The 18,896-nt window shown below is 28.9% G+C and overlaps 1 protein-coding gene across 1 annotated transcript; it reads right to left on the bottom strand.

Moving 5' to 3' along the window:
* Nucleotides 1-17,785: 17,785 nt before the first annotated feature.
* Nucleotides 17,786-18,232, bottom strand: LOC107444078 (uncharacterized). The gene has a single exon (XM_016058153.3). It carries the CDS (start codon nucleotides 18,230-18,232, stop codon nucleotides 17,786-17,788), a length of 447 nt encoding a protein of 148 aa, XP_015913639.3.
* Nucleotides 18,233-18,896: the final 664 nt, after the last annotated feature.

Below are 18,896 nucleotides of genomic sequence, written 5' to 3'. Positions count from 1 at the left end.
AAAAAAGTTAATATTTGGGTTGTTTTTAACGTAAAAATGACCGATTTTTGCCCTTATTTTGACTAAGGTGAATATCGTAACCAATTTTTCACGTGATTTTTACCAAGCAGGTTTCTTTTTTAACGTATTTTTTACGCTTTTCTCACCAAACTATAGATAGAATTCTATCTATTTTATTAATCAAAACATTAAAAAAATATCAAAAATCTTAAATTTTTAATAGAAAAGAATTACTGCATGAATTATTGACCCGAAGTTATCCGTATTATCGTATGTGTACAAAAAAAAAACAGTTTAAATATTTACTTATGACTTCTATTTGCTTGCCTAATCTAAAAAAGAAAGCATGCTATAGTTTTAAACGAATTGAGAAATTGACCAACAAGTTATTGATGATATTACAGCATGTTACGCAAAGCAAATAACAAGCAAGCATTTTTGTGAAATAACATACACCTAGAGAAATGAAAATTCGAAACAAAACCTAAATCAAAATATCGTGGGGGGGGGCAGAAAAATAGAGTACCACATGTTTTAATTTGAAAATAAGCACCAAGGAGATAAAGGTTTTTCAAAATCAGAAAATAAAAATTTAGAAAAGGAAAGTATGTCTTATAAAAGTACGAATTGGTTGGACTCACTTAAAAAAATTAAAATGATTGGCAATGCATCATTTTGCATTATATAATTACATACGAAATACCACGTGAATTTGAGTATGATGGAGCAAAATTCTATTTTCATTATCAATAATGTAACGCAATCTATATTTTATTAACATTTTGAACCATAGAACACTGTTACCTATTATAGAAATCTAAGGAGCATAGTTACACACAAGATAATTCATATTTAATGTGCATTAACCTCAAAAGAATGGAGACATAGTTTTTTGATGAAACTTTGGCGGTCGATCATTAATTACCAATGAAAGAATTTTGTTTCGAAAGCCCAAAAATGCTTAGCACTGTGAAAATGATTTTTCTTGAAAATGAGATGAACTAAATGGATTATAATTTCAGTAACTTCATTGGAGTAAACGTCATAGTTTAGAACGTCTATGTTTTACTGTCAATGGAGTATCAATCGGTACTTAATGTCTGAGTCACTGTAATGGAAGAGTTACTGTAATGTGGGACATGCTAAAGTTAATTTATTTTCATTTTAAACTCTTGACGAAATTTCAAATTTGAGCAAAATTGGCCAAATGACTTATTAGTTCCTGAGATATTGAATTTTAAATTGACAGATAGATAAAATTGAATTATCTCAGGAACTGTTCAATGTTCGTCCAAATTTAAATTTTTAAAATGAGGTAAAAATTTGCATATCCAACACTTAAAATTTTTTGACTACTATTAACTAAAATAATAACAAAAATAACAAATTATTATTAAAAAATATTTTTGTATGTAATTGTCTTTCGATAAACGGATTTTAAAATTGCTCCTGAAAGGTTTTCAATTCTATTGAAAGTTCTCAAGATATAACGAGTAAAATCAACACTAAAGTATGCAAACTTTACTTCATTCTCTTGAACAAAATATTGAGACTGAATCTCCTAGAGTGTGACTACCCTCTATATTTTTAGGGTCGGAAATTCATATTCATTTCTCGGTGACTACTCCTATTTTTTCTGAAACTGAAGAATCATGCGCAAAAATCCAAATTTCGTTTAAATATTATTTGGAAAATAAAATAACTCGCTCCAATCTCTCTGCAGCAATTAATGGCCAAGGCGTGGTCTCTTTAGTTATCAGATTTATTCGAACATTTTTAGTTGCGTATAATATTGCTTAATTATTGAGAAACACAGCACTAAACTGAAAAAAAGGGAAGACTCTTATCATTCTTTCACCATATTTGCACTGTTTTAAGTCTGTATACTGTCATGCATATTAAAAATTATGAATTAAAAAAGTTTTACAACAAATTCTTTGTTATGTGCATCGCTTACACTTGGTTCACTTATTTTACTTTAGAAAATTTTTAAATTTCCATTTTTGACAAAAATGTCCATATTTGACGAAGTGACCACATTTAAATCACTTACTTTACAAATACATTGAGTGTTGTTGTCGAGTTCAACCCAAGGTCCATCGAATAATAATTGGATGCTATCAGCCAATCAGGTTCCACAGTCTTGCGTTACATCGCTTGCCGGTTTCCTGTTAAGTCTTATCAGATAATTTGATTTGGCAGGATAATAAATGTTAACATGCCATACACAACCACGTGATAAGCCATAACCATATGATTAGTTACAAGCACCCAATTGATTGTTGCGCATATTTCTTAGTTTATATAGTCCAGACACTGATTAATGTATTTAAAGGAATTCGTAAAATCATGGAAGGCTTAATATTTATCGTCTTTATATATATCGTTTCATAAGGGTTAAAAGACAAACACAATAAGTTAATTACTTATTCAGTCTAAAATTTATTAGCATGTTATGGCACTTTGTGACGGAATAAAGTGATTATTACATTTATTCCTTTAAAGAAGGCAGTTTAAAATAAATTGCAAATGAAAATATCCCTCTAATGTTTCTACATAATTTGAAAATAAATTTTCTAAATTTTCAACAAAAAAAAATACACGATTCTTTACTAAGATTTTCATATATAAATTAAGATATATAATTCCTGATACAAAACTTTTAAACATAGTTTGTTTTTTACGAAAGCAAGGTTTCAGTAAATTTATATTAAATGTTAATCAGATAAAAGCAACTCTAAATCTTATGAAATTTTTGAAGATTTAACCTCACAGAAGGAGTTTAAATTATAAATTTGTTTCTTCATAATTTTTTGATTAGTTTTGGGAACTTAATCGAAAATTTTAAAATTAGATTAATGTTAGAAAATAAAATATTTTGATTTTACTGATTTAGTTTCTGAAATTTAGTTTAGAAAACTATGTTCCTTTTACTTTGAAGGAATTTCTAAGCGTCATTTAGAAGGGAAAAAAAACTTAAGAGAATTAAGTCTACGCTAAATTAAATCCAAAAATAATCCAGCAATGTGGTTTACGCTCTTTTCATGTTTTCGTAATGAGTTAGATTTTCACCATTTGATTAAGAAAATGGAAAGCGACTTTGAAAATCTCAGAATAAATTTAAATAAATATTTTTTTTAAATTTATTGAGTAGTGTTTTTCATTGCATTTAGGAAATTAAAATAGAATGTCAGGAAATGCAATTTTACAATGTTTCCTTTTTTTGAGATTTTTGAGCAGGAAAATGAGCAAATGTATTTTTCTATATAAACATAATGTTTTTTCTTCTTTAAAAAATAGGATAAGATAAAATGTGTAAAAAAATTTAATTTTTTATTTTAAGCTTTACTAGTTAAACTAATCAGTGAAATATTTCCTAATACATACCAAATTGTTACCGTTTCATTTAAATTTCGTTTCACACCAAAAAAGTGTACAAAAAATACAGATTATATAAATAAGAGTAGGTTTGGGAGAGATAGCATAGTCGAAAAAAAGTATTACGAATAGAGATACAAGAAATGTCTATCATATTCTGAGCAAAAAATAAGGAATTTAAGACAAAATATGTAAAAAGAATGCTTGACATTTCACTTTAATTCCGAGATAAGTTGGCAATCCAATACAATGGATGCAAAGTAAACTTAAATTAGGAAAAATAACATGTTTCCATCAGCTAAGCATAAGAAACCTATCAGTTACAAAGAATGAATTTCATCATGGAAAATAAGTAAAAAGAATCTGAGGTGATAAACAAAATCTAACGAAAATTTAATCTGTAACGAATCTGTATTTAATCCATCACTTTAGAAAAAACGTTTTCCACATTTTCAAACCTTCGTTATTCAATGCTGTGTTATGGGAAAACATTTCTATCTAAACTTCTGAAGAGGTTCAGTCGGTTTTAAGGTATTAAGCTATTAAAAACAAGCTTGGAAGATTTAATTTAAGTTTTATGTTATCATCAAAACCTACTAATACATTTAAATCATCAAAGTTAAGCAATATTTAAGATCACCCAATAAATAAGATAAGTGTGTTAAATGTTTGCATTAATGTTCTATTATATTCATAAAAACTTTTGCAAAAATCGAATAATATGAAAAAGAAATGATAGCATGAATACAAAAATTAACTTTTTTTTATATCTAGTTTCTTTTACTACGGTAGAAAGTGCTAATGAAAAACAATCCATCATAATGATTGACATCGAATACAAAAAGCTAAAAAGAATCCAGGCATGAATCGATTCCTCTTCGCCGATATATAAGGGGACGATTTATTTGAGATGCTTTGGAATATTTTCAAACGTGTTGTAAAATATTGATTTGGATTTCATAACAGTTAATTGATGGTAAATTTTTCATATATGCCTTTTTTCTATAAAAACATGAAAATAAACATGAACATTCCTGAAAAATGGTAGCCTATTAAATATGCTTTCCCGAATGCCTTATAGATTTAAACTTTTAACAATGTATTATATATTTAACAATTCAACAATAAGTTCTATTTACTTCATTGCATTTTTATGACAATTATTCTTGTGTTCTACAGAAGTGACCTGCCTACTACAACTCAACGTTGCCAGTCTGGTATCCCGTAGCAACCCGGAATACAAAAAGGAAACTATTGTTTTCTTTCTGCTTTTTGATAATTCTCCTATTTTTAATATATACTTTATGATTATTATTCAAGGCTACAATAAAACTGATACAACAACGTTTCGTGTGGCCTAGTAGGCAAAAAGACATAGCGAGCTGGGCACGTTCATGCTTGGAGTGCCAAAGATCTAAAATTGTCAGGCACACCACCAGTCCACTTGAAAATTTTAATTTGCCATCATCTCATTTCAATCACGTCCGGATCACCAGTTTGTGGAGGAATACTTTATGTGAGAAATAAGTAGACGCGCTTCTTTTAATAAAATTTTATATATTAAACAGCCTTGAATAATAATAATAAAGTATATATTAAAAATAAGAGAATATTATCAAAAAGCAAAAAGAAAACAATAGTTTCCTTTTTGTGTTCCTCGTTGCTAGAGGATACCAGACTGGCGGCGTTGAGTTGTAGTAGGCAGGTCACAACAATTCTTAAAAAGCATTCTAACTACAATTTTTATAAACTCAATTTAACTATAATTATTCTAGAATAAGTTCTAATTTATTTACATAGTAATCTAGTCCTAAACATTCTAGGATAGATTCAAAATACAATTAATCTACAATGCATTATAGTTATATATTTTCTTCAGTGCTTTATAGCTACAATTATTCTACAATTTAAAGCATTGTAATTATTCTACAATGCATTCCACTTACAATAATTCTACGATGCATTCTAACTATATTTTTTCTACAATTCATTGCAAGCTTTGTATTGAAATTTTGTATTCAAATTCGAAAATTTGTAGCAAGCTTTTTATCATTGCAAATTCCACCAGTCATTTCAAGATTAATTTAAGTTCTAAGGAATTTACTTTTTGTCCCTGATCTAAAAGATTTACACAATTTTAAACATCGCCATTGTGCCCAAAGGGGATGACGCGTCATTATTTATTCTGAAAAATTAATAATCTGTAATCTTAATACATCCTAAATTATGCTTACATTGTTAAATAATATGTTGCCGAAATGTTTAATTAGCATTGAAGGTAGGATTAAAAAGGGTATTTAAATACCATTGAATTAAACAATTCACTGAAGTCATAAAATCTGACTGAAAACTTAACATTTAGAAAATCACACCATATTTGAATCAAATGGTCAAATGCAAATTTTATTGGGCTAAAGTAATAACAGAAAAGAATAAATTATGCAAAAAAAAATTAATAATCAAATTATTGCTATCAATTTTCGTTTAATTTTACATGTAATTTAAAGACGTAATAGATTTGAAATCCATTTTTAAAAGAAAATAATTATATTTAAGTCTATTTAATTTTAAACTATTTCATTAATACAATGAACGCAAAACGGAATTAATTTTTAATTGATGTGATTAAGTTATTAAATTAAAATTCGAAATTTAACAGCAACCGGAATATTTGTTTTCAAGTTAAGAAAAGTTAACTCCACATAATATATAACAGGAAAAGGAATTTAACTTTTAACTGCATGAACACAGGGGGATTATAATAATTATCTAAACACGTTCGGGACTACTGCTTTGTGGAGACTGATTTTGTGATTCAGAGTAATTATTATGAGTATAAATGGCTAAAACGAATTCCATAATGAGTTTAAAGAATGATTTTTCTAGAGAATTAATATCTTATCAACCTTTATAATTCACCTTAATAGTTAATCAAGTTTAGTGATTTCTGAAATTTAATCTTGATAAACATGATCAGATATTTACCTGAAACTCCCTAAATCTTAACATTTTAGAACTTGAGCTAAATGTTTTTTTTAGAAATACAATTTATTGTAATAGTTGATGCAAAAAGATATACATTAGATACATTATAGTTAATGAAATTATGGCAAAATATGTTGCACTGAAATTTCTTTCATTATGATAAATTAACATTAGATGAACAAAAGATATTTTTGCAATTATAAATATTCACATGGGGAAAAATCAGTTAAAATAATCTTTCTGTATGATAATTACATTATTTATGAAAAATATCTTCGGTGAGAAAATTTATAAAGCTGATAAAAAATTTAGTTAATACAATCAAAATATACGATATTTAAATTAATCATTTGGTAATTTTTCTATTTATGTGGTGACGGTTTATCGTATATTCAAGTTTTCAAAATTATGGTTTCTTTTACTATTTTAGTAAAAAATACAAAACTAAATAGTAAATCTAGCGAAATAAATGATTTTTATGCACTGATCTAAAGTATCATGATACAGTATTAAATTTTACATAATTTGCCAAATTTTATCACATATTAAAAAACCATATCTGATTTTTAATTTTTCTAAAATATTTGCCGAAGAGCTTCAATAAAAGTTGCCGATCTTTTTCGCGTTCCCATAGATCCAGCAACATGGCAAATTTTACCATATTCTGGTTGTCTTGACAGTATTTTCTTCCATTTGTACGATGTTATAACAACTGAAATGGAATACTGTAAAATGTAGCATAAAATAATTTTTAAATTTCAATGGCGTCTGCCAGAAAAAATAGATTTTTTAACTTCATTCTATAGATCCTTCACAAACTGAATTAAAACATTTTTCATTATATTTTTTTAATAATCTTGCTAATCAAATCATATAAATGTAAACGAAATATAAATTTTTTTACATCACTTTTTTATATAAGATTCCTCAGTTGACTTTTTAAACTAAAAGAATAAAAATAAATTTTGAAAATTATGAAGAAAAAAAACAGGGATATCGCAAAAACTCTTACTATACTTTACTGAAAATAAGAATATCTATTATTTTATAAGAAGTTTCTCAGGTATTGGAAAAAAATATTTTTCCGAAACACACAATAGCAGTTTGAGGAGGATGTATGGTGCATGTTACTCAGTTCTGAGCACTGTCAAATTCACGGATCAAATTCCGGTTAAAGATTTTGCACTTTGGGTGCATCGTCCATAAAATCCATTTCACCATTAAATATTATACCGTAATTTTTACTGTAATATTTATTTATTTCGAGTGATTCAATGATTTTATGTTAATTATTACCGTAAGAATTGCGATATATTTGATGTTTTGTTTCGTAACATGTTCCGGTAAAAATGGATTTAACTGTAAAAAGTACGGGCAACCTGAGTGCCGGTAATTTTATATTTTTTACAGTCCACATTTTATTTCGTGTAGGAAGAAATTACATCATAGCGCTAGAGAAAACATCCATGTGACTATGGACTATGACAGCAGTTGAAACTACAATTGAAAATAAGAAATTAAAGGATGCTAAATATTGAAAAAGAACTAAAAAAAACAAAAATAGGCATATATTCCTGTCAAAATAGATTTTACGATAAGGAGTACAGGCACCCTGAATACCGGTACTCGTAGTCGTTTTAAGATCCGGAATTTTTTGCAGAGTAAGAAGAATAATTAAAACTTCAAATAATTAATATGATATTTAAAAACAACCTCTAAAAATTCATTATTATTACAATGTAACGTTTTCACAAATGCAAACAAGAAATTGTTCGTTTTCCCAAGGCTGCGTTACCCTCTTACCGCACTAATTTCCAATAAGAAACATCTTTTTTAAAAATAGTTCAAGCAAAGTTTTATGAAAAAAATTATAATAACTGTTTTCCTTTTTTAATGTTTGCCACTACATAAACATGAGAAAGTACTGTTTTTAAGATATTAGCATAATAGAGACCAACTCCGAGCTGGCTAGTTTCAACCCCGGGTTCATTTAATCAGATCTAGTGGTTTATCTCATCTCATCTGATTAGTGTATTTATTATTTGAATTCACTCTGATGCAGGTGTCACAAACAAAACAAAAACTCTATGCTTGCAAAATCAGGTAATTTAGAATCATGATGATAAGACCTGATGATTTTTGAACTGAATAAATACTGTAGTGCGCGAGGAGTCAGTGTTATCTTTGGATCAATTAAACAATGACCAAACTTTAAAAAAGAAAAAAAAAGTAGTCGATTGCTTTCAATTAAAAAATTTTCAATATTTAAACCAGTTTAACAATCCAACTAATACTCAAATAAAACAAATTTAAATTTCTTAAACTGTAAATAAGTTTACAGAGATTAAATGTTTTAATAAGGTGAAAAATCTTGCTAGGAAAGATAAGTTTTTAGCAACTTTTTTATGTTTTCTAAATTCTAAAAGATGTAATCTCATTCTCAATAAAATATCACCCGTCTGTTACCCATCAAAATATTCAAACAAAATATGTTTATTTGAAATCATCTCTTGCATTTTTAAGCATATGTAAATTCAGCACACTTAACACTTTAATTGCACTTAAACAAATTCAGTGGAAAATGAGGCTAATACATGTAATTTTTCTCTGAAAATAATGATAATAAAATGCACCAGTCTCGGGCTCATCCATTTTCCTTTTTAAATAATAAAGCCACCAACGTACAGTAAAAATATCGAAAATAAATACAATACAAAATTACACAAACATGTATGAAATTTTCACTGTTATCTTAGAAACTGTTTTGTTTTCAAAAGAATACTGCTTTTGTTTTCTTAACAAAAAACCGATACGACTCTCAATATTTGAGGAACAAATCCATTTCAACACAAACAACAGTAACCAATATTATATACGTAAAATATCCGTTATATAATACTTTTATAATGTCAAAGTAGGTGAATTATTAAAGAAGTAGGATTTGTGTAATATAAATAACGTGCTACAATATTTTTTTAAAGAAATATTGCTTAGTAAACCAATAATTTTTCATGCAATGGATATAAAAAGAATACAAACGAAAAAAACGTAAAGTTTTCGTTAAGACAGTTTTTTTTAAAAAAAAAACACCAGTAAAGATTTCCAATATTTTATTCAGCATCGAAATACATGTTAACTTTTTAGTTCATGTTTATTTTATTAATGTTTTACTTATTATTCTTCTATAGTTTAATAGCGTAAAATACAAAATTAATTTCAAGTAATTAATAAACATTTAAATATTAAACATAGTATTTGATAAACACTTAAACATTATATTTAGTAAACATTCCTGCTTAAAGAAAAAAAAATATCTGAATCAATCATGAAAATGCAGATTTTGTTGTATATTTTTGGGTTGCGAAAGCACTCACTAATGCAGTTAATCCTCTTAATACGGCAATAAATCTTTTAAAAATTGCACAATGATTATTCAAAATTTACACTTAATATTTTAACTAACATTCACATTTAAATTTAATCATTAGAATGGATATTTTAATATAAGCCTTATAGTGCATTTTATATTTACAATTTTAACTTTAGTATTATATTAATTAACTTAGAGTTGATATTTTTATATAACATTGAAATTAAATTCCAATGCCAAATAGTAAAATCATAATAGTGGACACATCCGTCAACAGTTAGTGTAGGTACTGAAGTCATAGGATTTATTCAAGACAAAAAATAACTAAACCCTTTCTCGGATAAGAAACTAATTTATTTCCTTCTGCGAAAACAGTTGCAATTTTCAGCGCTAAATATGCAATTATTTGCAAAGGCAGAAACCAGTAACTGTACTGTGGTAAGGGATTGAAAATGCAATCTCAAGCCACAAGGCTGAAAGAAACTGCCACACAGAGAAAATCACAAGAGAAAGAATGAAGCAACAAGAAAATTCATTTCAAAGGTTATCAATAATTCTGATACTTCGGTGGCAAAAGGAGTGCATTGCTATGTTTTTATAAACACAAAAATAGCGAGCTCAAGAAAAATGGTTGCAGCGATGGTTGCAAAAGCATATTTGGCCGATCTTAAAGCAACATTTATTTGCTTTAACTGTCAAATTGAAGTCAATAAATAAGATTAAAATTTATTAAGAATAAAATTAAAAGATTCAAATGGTGGAAGAGATGGTTGCAAGAAATGGCTGTAAAAGAAAATGGTCGGTAAATAAAATTAAAATTTAAATGGTTCCTGTAGTTTAAATAACATTTACTCCCTTTATTTTCAGCATTTACATTTAAATTAAGGAAATAATACCATTCCTCTCTTGAATTTCACTTTTATTAAAATATTCTTAGCACTAATTTACAACTATACATATTCATAGGTTAGGTAATAACACTTGACTGCTTTTTTTGTTTCTCCTATTACTTGTCAATTTGCAATTCAAGAATTTTAATGCTTTGTATCAATTTGCACTGTAAAATTTCGAATCAAATTACAGTATGAAGTACCAACATTTTAAATTTACTGTTTTGCTGTAAAATTTACGGTAGATCATATCCTTTTTTAGTAACATATTCCAGTAAAAATAAATTTTTCGGTAAAAAGGAACAGCCCTCTTAATATGGTACTTTTTACCACTATTTGATCCGGAATGATTTAAAAGATTAAATTATTAAAATTCTATATTCCTATTCCTGTAAAAAATAATAATTTAAACAGGAAGTAAGTCAATGGTTATCATAATTGATTCCATTTTGGATATCATTGTTGGAACATTTTTTAATTGATTTTCTGAACAATTAAACGTTTAAATACCAAGCTATTAAACGTCAAATTCTACTTCAGATAATTGGTGGAAACAAAAGAAACGTATAAGTACCTTTAAGTTCTTGTCTGCTGACAGGTTGCGAAAGTGACAATATTTTATAAATTGAATTAATGGTAGTCAAAGGAATAATGGGCATCAGATAGTAAACATATTCAAGAGGGACCGAAGAACAATAACTCTTTCTACAATATGGATTTTAAAGAAAACATAGACTTATTTTGACATGCGGTGGCGTCTTGAAATCTTCATTTATTATTTAATCATATTATATTCTGAAATAGTATTGGTTTTTGTAAATTCGCAATTAAATTTACTGCAATATAAATGTTGGAGGCAGAGATAGCCTGGTTGATAGGGCACTGGGCTCATCTTCGTGAAGTCGTGGGTTCGAACACTCTCCGGGTAGGAAATGGTGACTAATGCACGTTAAATCTGTCGAGTCACGAAAATATTCTTGTTCCCAAAACAAATCATATTTCTGGGAGTACTGATCCAAAAGTTTATTTGTCTTCTGGATTGGCTCAAAATTCAAGGCTACAGACCTGAACATTAGTAGTCGTAAACTCAAAATTGGGTCAGTTGTTCAACGACGGTTATAAAATAAAATGAAATTGAAAAGCCTTAGCCGTAGTGGCTCAGAGAATAGAGCTTTTGCCTTCCAATGAGGTGAACCGGGTTCGAATCTCAACAATGGCTGGTCAATTCCACACCCGGCTTGCACCAACCACAGTGCTGACGTAAAAAATACTTTAAGTAGTAGACTGATCATGGGTTAAAGAACCCATGCTGTCTGCTAACGGTGGGATTTTTTTCGTAGTTTTCCTATCCATGTAACGCAAATGCGGATTAGTTGCATCAAAAAGCCCTCCATGAAGGCAAATTTCTCCCAAAAATACTAGATCCATGAGTTACCTTGTCTTCAGAATTGAATTCAAAATTACAAGGCTACGTAGTTGAGCATTGGTAGTCGTAAACTCAAAATTTAGGTCAGCTGTTTGTTAAACGACGGTTATAAAATAAAGTTAATTTGGAAATTTGAGCCACGGTGGCTCAGAAGATAGAGATTTCAGCTTCCAATTAGGTGACACGGGTTTGAATCCCAGCGATGGCTGCTCAATGCGAATTCCGCCCAATTCAGGGCTTACGACTAGTAAAGCTCAGCTCCGTAGCCTTGTAATTTTGAATCCAATCCAGAAGGCAAGGTAACTCCAGCATCAAGTATGAGGAGGAATTTTCCTTTGTGGATGACTTTTTGATAGTGCATTTGCGTTACATGAAAAGAAAAACCACGAAGACCTTCCATGGTCAGCCTGACGACAAGGGGACTCCAACCCATGATCGGTCTACCACTGAGGATATACTACGTCAGCACTGGGGTCTGTACGGCCTGGATGTGGAATTCGTATCCATCAACCATCGCTCTGATTCGAACTCGGTTCACCTCATTAGAAGTCGAACGCTCTATCCTCATTACGTATACCAAGCAATGGCACTTAACTAGACCTAGTATGACTAGACCTTTGGTAAATGTCCGAAATATGTACTAAGTCAAGTTAAGTGCCATTGCTCGGTATACATTTGCCCAGTTTATCCTACACTAATGTTTTTTTAAGGTCAAGTGCCATTGCCGGTATACATTTTCCCGGTATATCCTACACTGATATTTTTTTAAGGTGAATTGCCATTGCCCGGTATATATTTGCCCGATATTGCAATCACTTATGTTTCTTCTAATTTATCGTCAGTAAGTATTAAAATATCGAATAAATGTAATTATATCCACGAATAAATTAGTATCAAATCGGATGTAATAAATATTTCAAACATTCACCAAAGCGACTATGCGATTGTCAACATTCACCGGTCAAAGTCAACAACCACCTATTTCAGTCATTCACAGTAACATGCACATCATTTACATAATAACCTCATCAGGACGTTTATCTCATACTTTTAATAGCATTTGGCATTCTATATAATGCCTAGGCATTATATGCAATGCCTAGGGAAAGTATATATTACTTCGCATATTTCATACTTTGCCTAAAAACGTCCGGTATTATATAGAATGTCTAGGCATTTTATATAATGTCGGTGTTTCATACTTTGCCGGTAACATATATATAAATAAACTGAATGCTTTCCGAGTTTTGTTAAAGTAGTTTAGCTACTAAAATGTATTGTTCAGTAACTAAAATGTATGGTTGAGTAATTAAAATACATTCAAGCTTATATCGTTCAAAATATTTGACTTTTGTCATTGAAAGTTGAATGACACAAGATATAAAAAGATAGTTTGAAAGAAATCTGTATGCCCTAGCCAAGTTTTATCTCACGCTCTAGTTTAAATAAAACTCATTCATTTTATACTCTACTTATTTATTTTTTACTTATTATTTAGTTTATTATTTAGTTTATTATTTATTTTACTTATTTTGAGATGTCGATAAAAGGAAAAAATAAGCAATACGATTATTAGGTAAAGCACAATAAATTCCTTGATTAATTATTCATACTTAAATCTAACATATGTGACTGGACAATGATTCCAAAAAATTTTCAGATAGATATTTATTGAAAAAAATCGATATTATAAATTATAAGTTTCTTTTTTTTTGTCAATCTGAGGTCATTGTCATCTTTAATAACGTTAAAAGAGTATTATCTAGATTTTATCGACTTTATCAAAAGTTTCCGCAACATTCAATAACTTTCTTCCTTCCACTAATGTCCCATGACTTGAAAAATATTATCGGCTGCTTGCAATATTATTCATCAGTTTCATATTGAATTGCATATAGCGTTGCAATTTTACTTTAAGTAGGCTCTGAAACTGAAACAGGGAAAAGAATATAGTTTTCTAATTACTGATTCTTACGGGTATGCTTTTTTCTCATTGCTCTCCTTCTAATTTCAACTGATGTCAAATTTTTTAATCAAGTCATTTTCTAAAAAAACAAAAATGCAATGAAATTAGAATTTTCAAGAAAAAGCTAACACATTAAAGGGATTAAAATCTTGATAAAGCTGTTTCTTTTGATAAATAAATGAAACTGAAAGTTTTCAAAGATACTTTTAAGCAAATCCAAGAAAATTGTTGACCAAAAATATCAACTGAGTGCCAGAAATTGATACCCTATTTCCAAATACAAATTTTAATGCATGAAGGAACCTAAACAATATTAATGAATTATTTATTTTTCCGCTAAAATTTAACAGCTAAATTTTTTTATTAATTTTCTGTTTCTAAAAAGATTATCTAGTTCATGTTTCTTTCTTCTCAATTATCTGTACTTGATGTAAGCTACTCTGAGAAAAATTATGCTCAAACCTTTCAGAATATGGTATTGTTATTGAGTAATTACCCAATTCTTAAGTGATAGTTGATAAACAGGAAAAATGATTGTTGATAAACAGCTGAAGAGGAGGAATATTTCATAGATAAAACAATTGTATTCAAATAAATTCAATTCCAGTTAAATTCCAGATTTTAAAATATCTGGAGAACAACTACTTTATTAAACTATTGTTACAGCATTTGTGTTCTAGCTCAATTTCCTTGTCGCTAAGCAGATTTTCATTAACCCTCTCCTAGCAACACAAGTTAAAAATATTTCAAATTCTTCGGAAATTTTATAATGACAGCGCTGACCTGAATATTTCAAAAAGCTCTACCAGTTTTAAAATGGTACATACTGATAATTAACGTTTTAAGAGTATTTTATGTTGTAAAAAATATTTTGCATCAGAAAATTTTGTTTCGTCAGAAAATATTTAGAAAATAAACTCAGTAAATATGCATAAATAAGAATTTTATACATATTTTAGACTGAAGAGAAAGAAAACATATACACGCAAGAAAAAGTATAGTCAAAACTACCAACATCTGGCAATATTTTCCGTGTGTCTGGTTTTATGGGAACACCAAAAAAGTTCGGGAATTTTTACTGAAGTACTTTGGTAATGAGTATGGTAAAATTAAAAAAAAATATGATTTTATGAAATGTGATAAATTTGTGAAATGTGGTAAAATTTGGTAATTTTATCGTGATACCTTAGTGAATATCATCAACAATATATTCTGGTAAACTTGCTTTTCAGTCTTGAATGTTTTACTAATTGTAAGAAAAGCTATAATATTTAACTATAATTCAAAATTTCCAGTAAACTACTACCGTAAGCGTGGAAAAATTATCAAATGGATTATTCAAATGCCGTAAATTTTTTTTATTAATCTGAATTATGGTATTTTGTTACCATAAATCTCACTGAAATGCAATACGGTGATATTACCTGAATTTTCTTTCTCCGTGTTCGAAATATTTTGATTACTGATATATTTCGCTTTTTTTCCGTGTTTTTATTCTCATTTTATTGACAATTATCTTCTTTTCAAATCATTTTCTAAAAGAAAAAAAAAGAGAGAAGCTTAGTATTTTTGAAGGAAAAAATTATTATATATTCAAGGGACTAAAGTTTTCCATAACACATTTTTCAGACAAATACGAGAAACTAAATATTCCATTGAACAATTTTTAATGAATACAAGAAACTGTTTATAAACCATTTCTTTTTGAGCTAAAATTTAACATTATTTCTTGCTGAAAAGTTTTAATAATTTTTCTTTACAGTATAAAGATTCAGGTTAGCATATATTTTTTTACATAAATTGCTTGTGTTCGTTAGGAACTACTTAGTTTTGAATTTCCCGAAAATGTTTTATTTATTCTGACTGACAATTGTTATTTAAACTATTTTTTAAATGAATACAAATTTACATTTTTTATCAATGGAAATTTTTCCTAAGTTAAGAGTTTAAAAATAACATTTTCAAAAATATTTGAGATTTAAGTTATTCAGATTAATTCGAAAACTGAGCTTACAATCTGTAAGATACTTCACTTTTTACATATGCATAAATAAATGCATTGTTGCATATGCATTGCTGCAATAAAAGTAAATATTTACAGTCTACCATATTTTTATGCTACAATATCTCCTTTTCATGTATAAATTTTTGATGTTTATTCAGAGAAAATATCTTACAGTTATGCAAATATTTTTGACACCCATATGTTTATATTTATTATAACTTAAAGTTTATCTCACGCTTATAAATTAAACGTTTATTATATATATTAAAAATAGAGAGACATAATATGGCAACTAAAGTATAGAAAGTAAATTGATAGAACTTTATGTTTATTAAAGTTTTATGGCACACATAAAAAATCTTATGAATAAAATGTATATTTTCCTACGCAAGTATGATAAATGTAAATGAATATAAAATTTTGAAATATACCTTCAAAAATTTATGATTAATGCAAAAGATTTCAAACATTATGCAACCGACCTGCACAAAAACACGCATAATGCTGCATAAAATATAAAATGCCATGTGACTAGAATAAATATAAACAATGTTCCTTTATTATATTGTTTTATTTTATTGATTATTTTATTAATACTTATGATAAAAAATACTGCTATCACGAATCAATTGCAAAATATTACTACTATTACATGCAATCTCGAAAAATTGCTATTTCAGGTAAAACCAGTATGTATTTTTTTTAGATTTTTTGACAAATTTGTTATCTATTATATTTATTATCTATGAATCTCCAACTCATATGACGCGGTGCTAATTTCATATATTACCTATTATACATTAAAAATATAAAGTGTTAATGTGAGAAATGATAAGCATACTTATTGTATAAAACAAACGGCAAAGAGCCGTGGTGGCTCAGGGCATAGAGCTTTCGTTTTCCAATGGTATTCCGGGTTCTAATCTCAGCGATGGCTGGTCGATACCAATTCCGCACCTGACTTGCACTGACTGCGTGCTCAAGTAAATTATTCTCAGTGGCTGTCGGATCATGTGTTAGAGTCTCCTTGCCATCAGGCTAACCATGGGAAGTTTTCGTGGTTTTCTTCTCCATGTAACACAATTGCGGCCTTATTGCAAAAAGTCCTCCCCGAAAGCAAATGTCTCCCTATACTTGATCCAGGAGGCTCCTTGTCTTCTGGATTGGGTTCAAAATTACATGGCTACAGAGTTGAACATTGGTAGTCGTAAACTCGAAATTGGGTTGACTGTTCAATGAAGGTTATAAGAATAAAACAAATAGCAAATTTTTCATTAAAATCGGTGAGACTCAGAGAGAAAAAATTATGTCTGCATATGAACGAACCACTGAGATAGATAGTTAAACTATATTTTGCTGCCTGCCAGCAGATCTTGCCGTGCTGATTCAAATGATACTTTTTGTAGAAACATATCATAGCGAGCTGACATATCTAAGAAACATATATAACCACGATAAATTTTCGTGGTTTTTACATCCATTTAGGGCAAATGCTGACTAGTTTTACTTAAAAGAGTCTTCTTGAAGAGGAATATCTCTTGTCTTCTAAATTCTAGGCTAAGAAGTTAAAAATGAGCCAAGCGCATATTCACAAAGTGCATTGGTGTAGGTCGGTGGAAAATTGTGACGTGGTAACCAAATTACCAAGAAAAATATTTTTTTAATTTTTTTATTTCCAATGGCAGACATGAAAGACAAATTTGTATCTGAGAGCAAAACAAAGAAAGAACAAAAAATGGAAACAAGATTTACTCAGAGAAAGAGACTATAGGCCTTTAATAATGTATCTCGTCCGCCAATAACGTTCCCACAAGGGTCCAGGAGGAAGTGCAGGACAACGTCTCAGATGGTTAGCGTTCATTCCTTCTTGCAGGTTACATAATGGACAAAAGGGGCTTGAAAAGATTTTGATTCTGTACAGGTGTTTCGATAAACTGTCATGGCCAGTGGCAAGGCGAAAAAGGGCCGCAGATTTTTCTCTTGGCCATGACGGAATATCTTTAATTCCTTCCCACCAGTCCTTATCTTTATTTACTTCTTGGAGTTTTGCCTCAAATGTTGTTCGAAGAGAGATTTTTATTAGCCTTTTTGCGGTGTGGAAAGGAACTGGCTTAAGAGATTTCTTAATATAGATAGAATCTTGGCGGCTTTTTGGCCAGAAGTCTGCAGTTTCGTTACCTTGAAGCCCACAGTACGCTGGTACCCATTGCATGGCGACATTTTTGTTGTGTTGGTCAAGACTGTGAAGGGCTTGACGATAATGTAAAATGTCGGCAGAAGCAGGGGCTTCGGACCAAGAAAAATAAGGGCCGTTTAAATAATCTTGCGTAGCTTACCACGATAGATAAAATACCCAAAGCAGCTCAATAAAAATTTTTATATATTAAAATGTGTCATTTTGGCATAAAATGTGGTAAATAATTTAAGTGTTTCAATAACTATACCTAGATATTTTTTGGATTGAAACTAATCAAAATATTTTTATTTAATTTTAGAAAAACGTTTATATATAACAAAATGACAACATCTTGACCACAATCATGAATTTTAAATCAAAAATTACCGAAATCTCACCTATTACAGAGATACAAGTCGGTAAAACGTTGAATCCTTGAAACTTGTGCTCAAGCTGCCTCTGAAACGTTTTTGATCGGTTTTTACATCTATGTCAAATTTTATACCAGTTCAGTTCAAATTATGATGGCTAAAATTTTATTTCAAGAATATGTATGAATTTTTATCAAGCAAAAATTATATTTCATGAAAAATATTGAAAAACTTCCTTGAAAGCAAGCAAATATTACGTATAAAAATCATTAAAGTATTCTTTTATTATGTATTTTTATTATTACATTTATGTTAAAGAGTTAGAATCA

This window comes from Parasteatoda tepidariorum, chromosome 1 (assembly GCF_982258835.1).
Source record: "Parasteatoda tepidariorum strain Cologne lab strain chromosome 1, Ptep-v5.0, whole genome shotgun sequence".
Classification (NCBI taxonomy): domain Eukaryota; kingdom Metazoa; phylum Arthropoda; class Arachnida; order Araneae; family Theridiidae; genus Parasteatoda; species Parasteatoda tepidariorum.
Note: the sequence above shows the minus strand (reverse complement) of the source record. Positions and strands in the feature narration are given on the sequence as shown.